The 13,869-nt window shown below is 38.8% G+C and overlaps 2 protein-coding genes across 5 annotated transcripts in view; one reads left to right on the top strand and one right to left on the bottom strand.

The window, feature by feature from the left end:
• NUP37 (nucleoporin 37) overlaps window positions 1-4,207 on the bottom strand; it is a 41,970-nt gene extending 37,763 nt beyond the window's left edge. Inside the window, exons 1-2 of the mRNA XM_068560694.1 lie at window positions 4,140-4,207; window positions 2,669-2,847 (exon numbers count right to left, since the gene is read on the bottom strand). Of these exons, the coding sequence (XP_068416795.1) occupies window positions 2,669-2,824 (156 nt within the window). The 5' untranslated portion in view covers window positions 2,825-2,847; window positions 4,140-4,207. The remainder of the gene's footprint in view (window positions 1-2,668; window positions 2,848-4,139) is intronic.
• Window positions 4,208-4,279: 72 nt separating this feature from the next.
• Window positions 4,280-13,869, top strand: part of PARPBP (PARP1 binding protein) — a 75,104-nt gene continuing 65,514 nt past the window's right edge. For 3 of the 4 annotated variants that reach the window (XM_068559986.1, XM_068559987.1, XM_068559990.1), the window contains exons 1-2: window positions 4,280-4,344; window positions 7,805-7,960. In XM_068559986.1, coding sequence (XP_068416087.1) covers window positions 7,808-7,960 — 153 coding nt within the window. In that variant the 5' untranslated portion in view covers window positions 4,280-4,344; window positions 7,805-7,807. Of the gene's footprint in view, window positions 4,345-7,804; window positions 7,961-13,869 lie in introns of those variants that run through there. The other variant, XM_068559989.1, reaches the window with a different exon arrangement.

The following is a 13,869-nucleotide window of genomic DNA, read 5'->3' on the forward strand; positions in this document are numbered from 1 at the left end:
TTTTCCTAACAGTCTTAGAATGAGGATTGCCTTTCTGACAGGAATGTGGAAATCTTTCAATTCAACTTTAGTTTTTTCTCAAGATAAGAAATTCAGTGCTACAGAACCTGAAGGTCCTAACGTGAGAGAATAGGAACAGTGTTTAAACGCTTCTTAATTAGATAAAAAATAACTTCAAAAGAAGCAATCTGAATCCCCAATGGCAAATTACTGAAACTCAATTCTCCTCCAGAACTGTTTGAACTACGGCTTCAACCTATCTGAATAGCAGCATAGAAGGAAAAGAACAGGGGTATAACAATGAGATTTAGATCTTGTTTCTTCAGTTACTAGTCAGATAAATCCCTGAACTTCTTTGAAGTAGAATGGAAACTCCATGAGGACAGGGACAGTTGTTTAACTGTATCTCCAGTACGTGGCACAGAATATAATTTGTGTTCACTACTTGCGAAATTAATAAAAATCCAATTCTTTCCTTAGGTTATCTGGGGGTAAGACCCATATTGCCAGCTTCACAGGTCTGAGGATCAACAAGGAAAATGCATATGACCACAAACCATAACAGAGCAATACAAACGTTTTTACTCATTTTTTTTTCTCATTTTGTCATTTTCCCTCTGCCACCCATCACCTCTGCCTTTTCTTTTTTCCTTATTTCTTCTTCCTTTTTGACTTTCTCCCTCAACGTTTTTTAGCTTAACATAAACTAGTGCTAAAACATATTTTTTCAGTACTTTTGAATACAATTCCATGTTTACTGCTATTAATTTTAAAAGTAATGAAGCAAAATATCAATTTTATCTGTAGGGGGCTGCTTTCTTCTTTTGTAGGTTAGTAGCCTGTATTAGAAAAATGGTTTCCCTTCAGTCTTTTTCAAGACTGTGTTACATTATTTCTGTTAATCACGTGACTTTTTATGATCCTAACCTGATAGTCCAGCTGAAATAAGGTCGAGGACTATATGTAGCCTAAAAGCTAGAAATTCCTACTCCAACCCTAAGAGACAACATGGGATAATGTAAGAGCTTTTGTATTCTACGCAGACACCAACAAACTGAAGCTTTTAATTCATACTTTCTCTTTAGGATAAATATACACATAGTCTAATTATGTATAACCTAATACATTTATTGCACTGTAAAATGCTAAACTGCATTTATGATGTCAAAATACTATAAGATACCGAACTGCCTTCTCAGTAAAAGAGGAAATAATATTTACAATGTTTATAACATCACTTTGGTGATAAAGTTTAAATCTTTGAAAATTGGTCTCTGTCCAATTACCTCATTGATTAACCTCAATTTTGGAAATAGTGTTCCATGAATAACATTCTAATAAACAAAGGATTAACCAGAGATTCCTGAGGGTTGACCTCTCATTGTTCAAAGTCTCTCTTACATGTAGAACTAGCTTTCTTGTGAGAAAAGATGGTGTGCACCACACCATTAAATATGGGGTTGTGCCTGAGTGTCACCAATGACCAAATCAATGACAGCTAAAACATACATATGTATTAAATGTGTCAGATGCCTTCCAGGAACTGTACATGCTAACTCATGACATTCTCACAAAACCCTATTAAGTGCAGTTGACCCTTGAACAACATGAGTTTGAACTGTGCGGATCCACTTACATGCAGATTTTTTTCAGTACATACATACTATAGGATTATATGATCAGCTGTTGGTTGAACCCACGTATGAGGAACCAGGGTACTATAGTTACACCTGGATTTTGACCGCACTCATTGGCACCCTTCACCTCTGCGTTGTTCAAGGGTCCAGTGTATTATTTTCCTCATTTTTATAGAAGCAAGGTTAAGTACCTGTTCAAGGCCATATAGCTATTAAGAGGTAAAGCCAGGAAGGAGTAAAAACCTAGCCATTTTGGCTCCAGAGTCATTGTCTTAATGACTATGTTAAACTGACTGTTCAATGAGTATGATCTCACACTTTGTATACTCTAGATGTATAAAAAGTATGACAGCATATTAATAGGAAAGCTGAATATCATCAGAGCTATAAAATCTCCTGGAGGATTGTTTTTTAAGCTCTCAATACTAGCTTGTTTCCTATGTTAAACTGAGATGTATCAATAGAAAAGCTGGATTTAGTAATTAATCAGATCTCATCGAATTGATATTTTTCCCTGTACGTATGTTCAGTTAATCATAAACTTCAATTACCAGAATATTCCATTTCTAATCACGAGGCACAAGAGAAGCCTTATATACATAGGCTTGCCCCTGAACAACAACAGGAGTTAGGGCGATGACCCTCCTCGCACTCGAAAATCCTATTATAACTTGCACTAGGCCCTCCCTGTGGGCAGCTCCTTGGCATTTGCAGATTCAACTAACTTAAGATCCTATAGTATCCTAATATTTACTATTGAAAAAAGTCCATGTAGAAGTGAACCATGCAGTTCAAACCCATGTTGTTCAAGGGTCAACTATATTCTTTTTCACTACTTATTCAATGTTTGCACAAGTATCAGGTATATATTACTGGGAATGTCTTTCTCCGTAGTTCTTCATATCAGGTTTTTTTTAAACATTCAAACTCAATATACTTTTAAAGTTTAGCCAAAGTTTACCAAAGTCTGTATAAGTTTTCTTATCAGTGAAATATCTTCACTGTCATTCACTGCAGTTTTGTACACTAACCTGAAATGTACATGTGCCAATGACCACGAAATTATTGCCACCATATGCAATTAGGTTTCCTGAATCCCCACTCTCAAAGGGATTGAATTCTACCACATGCACATAATCTTCACAATCCACAGTGTAGGCAGCATTTCTTGTGGCATCTTGCTTCATCCTGTATGGCAGATCTCGTGCAGCTGTAAAAATAGCCTTCTATTAGACAAGGTCACGAAACTGTGGATTACAGCACAGAAGCAGTTAGACAGAAACCGTCAAAGGATTACTTTACACAATTAATCAAAATAAGGATGTGACTACAGGCAGATCAAAAAAAAATTACTTATTCATATACTTTGTGAATGATACTTGCAGAATAAGTCACCACAAAATTCTGTTTAGATTGTTTAAAAGATACAGTGAGTACTTAAAGACGGAATCACATTAATAGTAAATATATTCATACAAAATTAATGATAGTTAAAATTCATGGAGCACTATTTGCAGGTGCCACGTTAAGTATTTTACTGACATTATCACGTCTAATACTTGCACAAGCCTAAGAGGGAGGTGCTAACTCTGATCCCCATTTTACAGATGAAGAAATCGAGACTTTAGATGGTTAACTAGCTTTCCACGCTCATAAGAGGAGCCAGAATTTGAGACCTTCCTAAGTGTTGGACACCAGTACTAGAGAAGAAAAACAGAGACTCCTGCCTTGAAGGAGCTCACAATCCAGGGTTATTTATGATTCAGTGTGAAAAGTGCTATAATATAAGCAGATACAAAATATACGATCTGGAGGAAGGAGTGCCAACATGGGATACAAAAATAATATTCATAAGGCCAGGCACAAAACTTCAACTAACATTTCATGGGCTGGTGGGCATTCTGGAAGTAGCATTCCCAGATGAGACTTATGGATTCTAAAGAGATCAGTTTTTGTTGTTGTTGTTTTGTTTTTTTAATTGGACGGCAGGAGTTGTCCTGAAAACATCTGGGCTCGATAACAAACACATCAAATACCTGATGAGTATTTACTGAGAATCATATGAGATGAGTTCCACCTCGGGAATCTATAAACTAGTAACCTTAAGGGGACTGAAAATTGTCAAGGGTGACCAACAGGTAAGATATCGGTGTGGGAAGTGCAAAAGATTCCAGATCCGGAAACTCGGTCCCTAATTGCTCATTAAAGTAGTGCTCAGTCTAATTACAGTCTCAGGGTCTCACTGTACAAGGCGGGCTGGACTTGCCCCTCTAAAACTGCTAAGACAGAGGAGAGAGGGAACAAGAGAAGTCCCGACAGAGCCCGCTCCCGGTGCCAGGCAAGTCCCGCGAGACCCCGCTACCACCTCCCGGAGCCCGAGGTCGGAGGGAAGAGGGGTGGGGAACGGCCCGGGGAGAGGAGGAACTCCCGGAGATAGAGTAGAGGCGCGGGGCGGCCGGGAGCACAGAGGAGCTGCCCCTTGGGTTCACGCGCGATACGCACCTGAGTCTGGAAACAGCTAGAGGAGAGCTAATCTTCGCCAGGGGCTGCTGCGCGCCACTTCTGCTTCCGGGTCAGAGGGCGGGAGCTGCGATTGGCTCCCCGACCCTCCCGCGAGATTTAAAATGTAAACCCGCGGTCACTCTCAGCAGTCGGGCTGGAGCTTTCTTCAGGCGAGTCCGCACCTCCCGGTTCTCCCCCGAGCCAGGTGAGTGTCGCCTCCTCTTCGCCCGCCTGTCACACTTTAAGTGGTGATTCAAGCGCGGCTTGTGAGGTGGTTTTTCGGTAACAGCAGAGAGCCATGTGACCGTCTACGGTATTATTTGTGCAGTGTCTTTGCACTGGGGCCTGGTTTGGTCTGGGGGTGTTGAACAGAGTTCGTAGGTTCCCGTGATGGAGCTGAAAGGTCCTGAGGGATCATCTGCTGACTGGAAGAATAAGGCTCACAGAGCCCTACTTAGATTCATTAGTTAGGCAGGAAACCAGGGTTCCAATCCTAAAACGTACGTAGACTACAATTCCGCTGCTTTCGCCCTCTCCCTGTTATATCCTCCCAAGGAACTGTTAGGACCTGCATTCTGACCGTGAACAGCAACGACGCCCTTTTTTTTTTTTTTTATTGAGCATCTACTAAGTGCCCGGCACTAGGTGGATTATTTACTTGCCTCACTAACGTCTCCTAATTTTATGAGGTAGGAGATAATCTTCACCGTTTTACAGGTGAAGAAATTTAGGCTCATCAGAGCTTTTTGTATAGTTCAGCCTGACATTCAGAATGCTTGCATATTCGTTCTCATTGATTTGTGGAAAGTATTATATCTCTACCTAGGCAGTCAGGTGTAAGGCTTATTGTCCGGGCTTACACAGCCAGCTAGCTACTGGAAGAGTTGAGGCTAGACCAAGCTTGGCAAACTAGTGGCACTACCTGTTTTTGTGCAGACAGTTCCTGAGCTAAGAATGGCTTTTACATGTTTGGATGGTTGAAAAAAAAAAATCAAGAGAAGAATAATATTTTGTGACATGTGAAAATTATTATGATATTCAAATTTCAGTTTCTGTAAAGTTTTGCTGAAGCCCGGCTATACTCATTTGTTTATGTATTGTCTGTGGCTAGTTTCACACTGCAAGGTCAAGTTGAGTAGCTGTAAGAGACCCGATGGCCTGAACGCCTCAAAAGTTTACTATTTGAACCTTTCCAAAAGTATGCTGACCCTTCGATGAGATTCACTTTTACATGTGCCAGGCATAGTTGTAAAAGCTTACCTTGTATTTTTGTCATTTACTTTTCACAAAACCCTGTGAGATAGGAGTATTATTATTATTATTATTATTATTATTTTCATCTTCAGTACAGTACAGGGAGAGGTGACATAACTTGGAGAAGGTCTCACAGCTTGTAAGTGGTGGAGCCAGAATTCAGAACAGTCTAATTCCAGATCAGTCTTCATTATTAGCAATCTGAACTCATAGTATCTTCAAATAATACCAGTAAATAATTTACTACTGAAGATTGATTTTAGGCAAACTAGTCATATCACTGAAGCTTTATTTCTTCACTTTATGTTTTTTTTCTTTTAAGAGATGAAGGGGATATTTTGAAGAGAATTTTATTATTTACTAGGATATATAGTTTTATAGATATTTTAATTTATAGTCTTCTACCTGTATCTTTAAATTGCATCACTGATTATATCTATAAATTATTATTTTGTAAATGGTGCATGCCCATTTTTTTGATCATACAAACCCAAGATACCTGGTAAACATCCTGGATTCTGTTTATGCCACATAAAAAAAGAAGAAAAAGATAACAGAGGAGTAAGTAAATGGGAATGTGTACAGTAAAATACCCCAAATAAGATAATGGCATGTGACTGTGTTGGAGACTGGGGTACTTAAAAGGAAGTAGGGAAAAAAAGGTTTAGAGGCATGTCTGTACGCTCAGAGAAAGGAATTGGCTGCCTCATATAGGCTTGAGTATATAAAACATTGGAACTACATCCAATTATTTTGAAAGGCCTTTGTCTATCAGGAGAAGTTATGTAATATAGTGATTTAAGAGCACAGCTTTTGGACTTCGGCATCTTGGATTTAGGTCTATTTCGCCATTTGCTAGCTGAGTGGCATAGGGTATTGCTTTCCTCAGATGTAAAATGAGGATAATAATAGACCTTCTTCATAGGACTCCTGTGAAGATTGAATAAGGTAATAAATATTAAGCTTTTGAAAAGTATCTGGCACCAAGAAAGCTTCTAAATATGAGCTATTACTGTATTGGTTATCTATTGCTGTGTAGCAAAGCACTCTGAAATTTAGTGGCTTTAAAACAACAACGATTTAAAATGTTTATGATTTTGTGGATCAGCGATTTGGGCTGGACTTAGTTATGTGGTTCTGCTGGTCTTGCCTAGGATCACTTATGGTGCTGTATTTCATCTGGCAGGTTGATTGGGTCTAGATAATCTAAGATAGCCTCACTCACATATCTTTGAGTTGGTATTGGTTGTCACCTGGAGTGCCTTGGTTCTCCTCCATATGGCCTTTCCTGCAGGCTAACTGGCACTTCTTCATATGTCATTCTGAGAGTAGCAAGAGAGTAAGAGCTAAAACTGCAAGGCCTGTGTCAGGAGGTCCCCAAGATCGCCTCAGGTTGAATAATTTGCTAAGAGGACTCAGGGGACTCAGCATATAGTTGTACTGATGCCAAGCAAAGTCAGCAAAGGGAGAAGGTATTGATACATGGGGTGAAGTCCAGGGGAGATCAGGCACAAGCCTCCAAAAGTCTTCTCTTAGTGGAGTCGCACAGGATATACTTAATTCTACCAGCAACAAGTTACGACAACACATGAAATATTATCTGTCAGGGAAGCTCTTTAGAGATTCAGTGCCCAGGGATTCTGCTGGGGTCTGAACATGTAGGTATCCTCTATGTTCCCAAATTCCATACTCAAAAGAAAAGCATATGTTCAGCATAAGCTATATTATTTATACAAATAGTTTAGGCACAGTGAACCATTCTTACAGGAAATCGTCCTGAAATCTAAGTTCCCAGATGCCAACCAAGGGCCAACCCTGTAAGCAGGCTTTTCAAAGGGTAGTAGTCAGGCCTGCTATATTAACTCTTTTCTGCATGGGCCTTTTGGAACTAGATCTAGGCTCGGAACTCCCATGATGTCATTCTTGCCACATTCTATTGGTCAAATCAAGTCACAAGGCTGACCCAGATTCAAAGGGGTGGAAAATAGACCATCCCTTTTGGGACAATATAGGGATGGGAGGAAATTTTTTGTTTTGCATTCTACCATAGATGTTACCATCTATCTCAAAATAAGTATTTTTAAAAATACAGCTTTAATTAGCTATGTTTGTGTGTACAATTATGTTTGCAGAATTTGCATTTATCTGTTTTGTATGAATTTTCAGATTGAAGGTTGGATTTTGTTATTTTCAAAGATTTGGCTTAAGAAAACTAGAGGAGAGGAAAATACGATTGGGCAGAAATTGTATTATTCTGTTTTCCTAAATTTAATTAAAAGCAATCTTAGTAAATATGAAATGACCTCTTGTTCACTATTTATTTTTCTGTAACTCTTCTTCCTTATACATGTTAAATATCAATTTCCAGTTAAAATAAGGCTTTGTAACATTGCCTTCTGTCTTACTTTAAGAGGATGGCTGTGCTTAATCGGAAGTGTGTCTTGGATATGATTAAAGAGTTCAGAAGGAACTGGCACACTTTTTGTAACTCTGAGAGAACTACTGTATGTGGTGCAGACTCCATGCTCTTGGCATTGCAGCTTTCCATGGCAGAGAACAACAAACAGGTTAGTAGACTGTATTTAGGTTAACTTTTTTTTTTAAGTGAATTTTGTTTGCTGCCCATTTGAATAAACTTAATTACATTAATTTCTTTGCAGTATATGCTCTCCTATGATAATATCAATATACTGTATTCACAAATGCCTCTGCATATATTTGTCAAAATATTACAATTGGATTTGAAATGATTTGTTTCAAAATTAAGGCTTTTATATGTATAATTTGACATGGGACATGCACATTTGATACTTAATTTAAAATCTTTTTTTTTTTTTCACACACACACACTGTATTTTATTTTTACAAGAGATAAATAGACTTAATTTAAAATCTTAAGGTAAACATACAACTATTATGATTATTATGGTTAAAAATTATTTTTATTTGATAAGACTTCTTCCCTGAAAAGTTCTAGAAAGCACACATAAATAATGTTATTTATTTATTTTTTAAAAAATTATTAGCACCTTTAATTATTATTTATTTATTTATTTATTTATTTATTTGGCTGTGTTGGGTCTTCGTTTTTGTGTGAGGGCTTCCTCTAGTTGCGGCAAGCGGGGGCCACTCTTCATTGCGGTGCGCGGGCCTCTCACTATCGTGGCCTCTTTTGTTGCAGAGCACAGGCTTCAGACGCGTAGGCTCAGTAGTTGTGGCTCACGGGCCTAGTTGCTCTGCGGCATGTGGGATCTTTCCAGACCAGGGCTCGAACCCGTGTCCCCTGCATTAGCAGGCAGATTCTCAACCACTGCGCCACCAGGGAAACCCAATAATGTTTATTTAATCCAAGTATTTTATGACTAATTTCAGGCTCTGTGGTATAGATTAATTATTCCTAAGCCAGGCTGTGAAGCAGAATCATTTGGGAGTGCTTTTAAAAAATACTGGCTTCTGTACCCCAGTCTTGGACACTGATTTTCCTAATCTGCACTGAGACCTGGAAATTGTCTTTTTTTTAACCTTTTAATCTTTTTTTAATCTGAAGTGATTCTTACACAGTTGGCTTGGGCCAAACCAGTGTTTGGAATAAGCTCTACCTAAGGGGCTAGAGGCATTCAGATGAGAGAAGGATGAATGTAGGCTGGAGTGGTAAGGAAAGCCTTCTTGGATTTTACATAATATACTTAAAGGAGGGAAGTCTTTGGATGGGAAGAATTTAAAGAAGCAATGAAGGAAGGGAAAAATCAGTTCAGAGGAAGCATACAGGGGTATTAAAATCATGATGGTTTGAAAACGGTAAGGAGACTGTCTTGACTAGAGAAGAAGATTTTTGAAAGGTGGAATGGTTTCAATAGGTCTGTTGGGCTAGATAGTGAAATGGCATTCTGATGATTTTTTTTTTTTTTTTTGGCTGTGCCACGCAGCATGTGGGATCTTAGTTCCCCAACTAGGGATCGAAGCCGTGCCCCCTGCATTGGAAGCGTGGAGTCTTAACTACTGGACTGCCAGGGAAGTCCCTGCTGAATTATTTTAATCCTATATGTCACTAGTTCCCAGACTTTTAGATTTCATATACCAATAAAATTTCCCCCCAAATTGGATATTGACAGATTTGAACATTTCTCATGTTAGCACAGAAAGCCATTGAGAAAAAATAGTGACTAGAACCATCATTTTGAAAAAGGAAGAATAATTTAACACCTGAAAATTAGGAATTCTATAATCTTAAAACAAGAGATAGTTTTTCCTAAGTGTGGATAGTTTGCTGTTTTGCATATTTAAAACAATGTATATTAAGATAAATTTTGAACATAGAAAAATTTTGACAAAATTCTATCTTAGGTAGTCAGTTATTCTTTCCACACATTTATTAAGTTCTTAGAATAACGTTATTCTAAGAATATATATATTCTAGGAATATAGCACTGAAAGAAATACCTGCTCTTATGGGATTTATCTTCTAGTGAGGAGAGACAGATAATTCTCTAATAAATAAGATATTTAGCATTTTAGGTCATAATAAGTGCTGCAGAGGAAAATAAAATAGAGATTCTACTAAGGAGTGTTTAGAGTTTGGGGTGGGAGAGTTCTTGCGATTTGGAATAGGGTAGTCAAGGAAGGCCTCATCAAGATGATGCCATCTGAACAAAGATTTGAAAGAGGGGAAGAAGGAAGAGTTGTGGAAATTTTTGTGGGAAGGGACTAGCAAGCAAAGGGAACAGCAGATGCAAGGGCCCTGAGGTAGAAAATGCCTGGCATGTTCAAGGCATAGCAAGGAGGCCAGTACAACTGTTTAGCTGTCTATATACATGTTAATTTCTTCCCTTTCTTCCTCCTTGCCCCAGATTTCTTTTTTTTTTTTAAATAAATTTATCTTATTTTTGGCTGCCTTTTAGCTTCATTGCTGTGCACAGGCTTTCTCTAGCTGTGGCAAGCAGGGGCTACTCTTTGTTGCGGTGCAGGGGCTTCTCATTGCAGTGGCTTCTCTTGTTGTGGAGCACGGGCTCTAGGCGCACGGTCTTCAGTAGTTGTGGCACGTGAGCTCAGTAGTTGCGGCTCACGGGCTCTAGAGCGCATGCTCAGTAGTTGTGGCGCATGGGCTTAGTTGCTCTGCGGCATGTGGGATCTTCCCGGACCAGGGCTCGAACCCGTGTCCCCTGTGTTGGCAGGCGGATTCTTAACCACTGCACCACCAGGGAAGCCCCAGATTTCTTTTTTTCAGCTTCTATTATGTGCCAGGCATTGTGATAAGTGTTGGCTTAGAATGGTGACCAAAACTTGACATGTCTCTTGCCTTTGTGAAGCTTATTGCCTAATAGGTGAGACAGACATTAAGTAGAGAGTAATACAAATAAGTGTAAAATTAAAGCTATCAGAAGAAGAGGTTTGGGGCTTCCCTGGTGGCTCAGTGGTTAAGAATCTGCCTGCCAATGCAGGGGACATGGGATCGAGCCCTGGTCTGGGAAGATCCCACATGCCACGGAGCAACTAAGCCTGTGCGCCATAACTACTGAGCCTGCGCTCTAGAGCCTGTGAGCCACAACGACTGAGCCCATGTGCCACAGCTACTGAAGCCCACACGCCTAGACCCCGTGCTCCGCAACAAGAGAAGCCACTGCAATGAAAAGCCTGCGCACTGCCATGAAGAGTAGCCCCTGCTCGCCTCAACTAGAGAAAGCCTGCACGCAGTAATGAAGACCCAATGCAGCCAAAAAAAAATGAATAAATAAAATTAATTAATTAAAAAAAAAAAAGAAGTTTATGATGCTATTCGACCAGGGAGTTGACCTGGTCAGAGAGATAAAGCTGAGCCCTAAAGGAGGGAAAGGGGTTAATTAGGCAAAGGAGTGGGGGCCAAGATGAGGATGGAGAAACTGCATATGCAGAGGCCCCATGGCTGAAGACTGCACATTGGCTCCAGACTGCAGATAGAATTTGAGAAAATGCAAAAGGGCCCGTGTAGCTGAAAGGGGAAGAGGGGGACAGTCGTGGTTACATGTACAATTTGTCTGTTCCTTGTTTTTAATCACAATATTGCTAAAGATAAATTTTACATAGGTATGTTAAAAAAAAATGGAAGTAGCACTTTTTTGACTTTTTATTTTGAAAAAAATGTTAAACTTCTAGAAAAGTGACAAGAATAGTACACTGAACTCCTGTATGCCCTTCACTTAGATTCATTAATTATTAACATTTTGCCACATTTGCATCATTATTCTTTTAATATTTCATATGTGTATATAAATATAAATATCACATGTATGTATTACATGTAAACATATATATATACATGCATATTATTATTATTCTATATGAACCATATGATAGTAAGTAGCAGACATCCTGAATCTTTACCCCTAAACACTCTTGGTGTTGTACATTCTGTGGGTTTTGACAAATGTATAATGACATATGTCCACCATTATAGTATGTATGGGATAGTTTCACTGCCCTAAAAGCCCTCTGTGCTCTACTATTCATCTTTCCCTCTCCCCAATCCCTGGAAACCACTGATCTTTTTACTGTCACCATAGTTCTGCCTTTTTCAGTGTCACATAGTTGGAACATAGTTTGTAGCCTTTTCAGATTGACTTCTTTCATTCAGTAATATGCATTTAAGGTTCCTCTGTGTCTTTTCATGGTGTGATAGCTCATTTCTTTTTAGCAGTGCATGATATTCCGTTATATGGATGTATCAGTTTATTTATCCATTCACCTTGTTTTACTTTTCTTTCAACCAATAGTCAAAGATTCAACATTTAATAGTTTTTTAGCTTAATTGTGAGATAATTATTAGATTTTCTGCTAATGTCCTCTTTATTTCTAAGAGCACTTTTTTGTTCTCTTTTTATAATGTCATACAGTTCTTGCTTCCTGGGTCTAATATTTTCTCCTTTGAGACTATTAATAATATTTTGTTGAGGTTTTCATCTTCTTGCATAATGTGTTTCCTCCAAGTTCCTTGTTTTTGTTAGTTTTATTTGGGAAGGACTTCCTGTCTTCTGATTAGAGACTTCCTTCATGGTGATCCTTGGCCATCCACCTATATTTAAGTGGAGCACTAAAATGTTTATTGGAAGCTCTTTGTGCAGGGTTAGGGCTTGTCAACCTGATCTTACTGGGCCATTTGGTTGGGGAAGCTTTGATGTTGATATCTTTAGGATATCCCTTTTGGAACAGTTTCCTCGGATAACAGTCTTCTTTCCTCCTGCATGAAGGGTGTAAAGTTGAGCTGCCTATTTGATGGGTGCCTGAAAAGTGTGTCAAAATTTAGAATATAAAATGTCATGTGATTCCTATGATTTTCATTTGGGTTCTCTTCCTCAACTGGATTCTTCAGTCCAGAGACTATTTTACCCTGTCCAGGGAATAAACCCCCAATTCTCTGCCAAGGTAGATGACTGGTTTCCCCTATCTCAGCAGAAACTAAGTATTAGGCAAAAATCTAAGTGAAGATTACCCAGAGAGGTAAGCACAATGCTGAGACTGCTTCAGAAATCTCTTCACCAGCAAGTATCTCTACCATCACCTTCTGCTGGGCAGATTTTGTTCTAGCGGACACAGTAAGAGTGTTGACCTTTAGGGGCTTTTGGCTTTATATGACAGGTGGGCAAGGAATGTTTCTGATCCAGCTTCCTGCCTTCTTATGGTCAGCTTTGTCTCCTAAACCTTGTGCTCAGAGTTCATAAAAATCAGGTTCTTAAATGCCAGGGAGTGGTAGACACCAGGGAAACACAGACCCTGCCATTTGCTTACCCTTCTGCATTGGCACTTTTTCACTGCTTTTGCCTTTTGTAATTTCTCTTCTCTTATGGACAATTCAGTCAAGCTTAATAAAAGTTTTCCTATTTTCTCCTGTAATTTTAGGTATTTTATACCAGGAGGGGCTTCTCTGTATATCCAGTTGTACAAATTGCACTGTTAGCGTGTCTGTTTTAAAATTATAACAAATGGTATACATTTTTCTGCGTCTTGTTTTTATCATCCAACATTGTTTTCAGGACTTCTATAGGTACTGATAGACAGAAAATTTGATACGATCTATTCATTCTAACAGTCATCCTTTGTGTGACAGATACATTTTATTCGTAGATGGACTTTTGGGTTGTTTGAAGTTGTTTGGTATTACAGTTTTGCACTGAAATGAGATGTCTGTGCACTGAGCAAGAGGTAATCTAAGCCCCATACTCAGTGGGTCATATAGTAGATACATCTTTAATTTGCCTTGATACTTCCATACTGCTCTTCAACTTGGCTGTTAGAATTGACATTTATGTCAACAGTGTAGGAGAGTACCATTTTCTTATTTCTCTCCATATTAGGTGTTATCAAACTTCATTAGAAAAGAAAAAAAGTGATACTTCATTTTGATTTTTCTGCTAGCTAGAGCATTTAGCACCTTTTAAAATTCTTATCTGACCATTTAGGTATCCTTTTCTTAAACTGTCTATTCATTTTCTATGCTTATTTTACT

Source organism: Eschrichtius robustus, chromosome 13, assembly GCF_028021215.1.
Source record: "Eschrichtius robustus isolate mEscRob2 chromosome 13, mEscRob2.pri, whole genome shotgun sequence".
Classification (NCBI taxonomy): Eukaryota; Metazoa; Chordata; class Mammalia; order Artiodactyla; family Eschrichtiidae; genus Eschrichtius; species Eschrichtius robustus.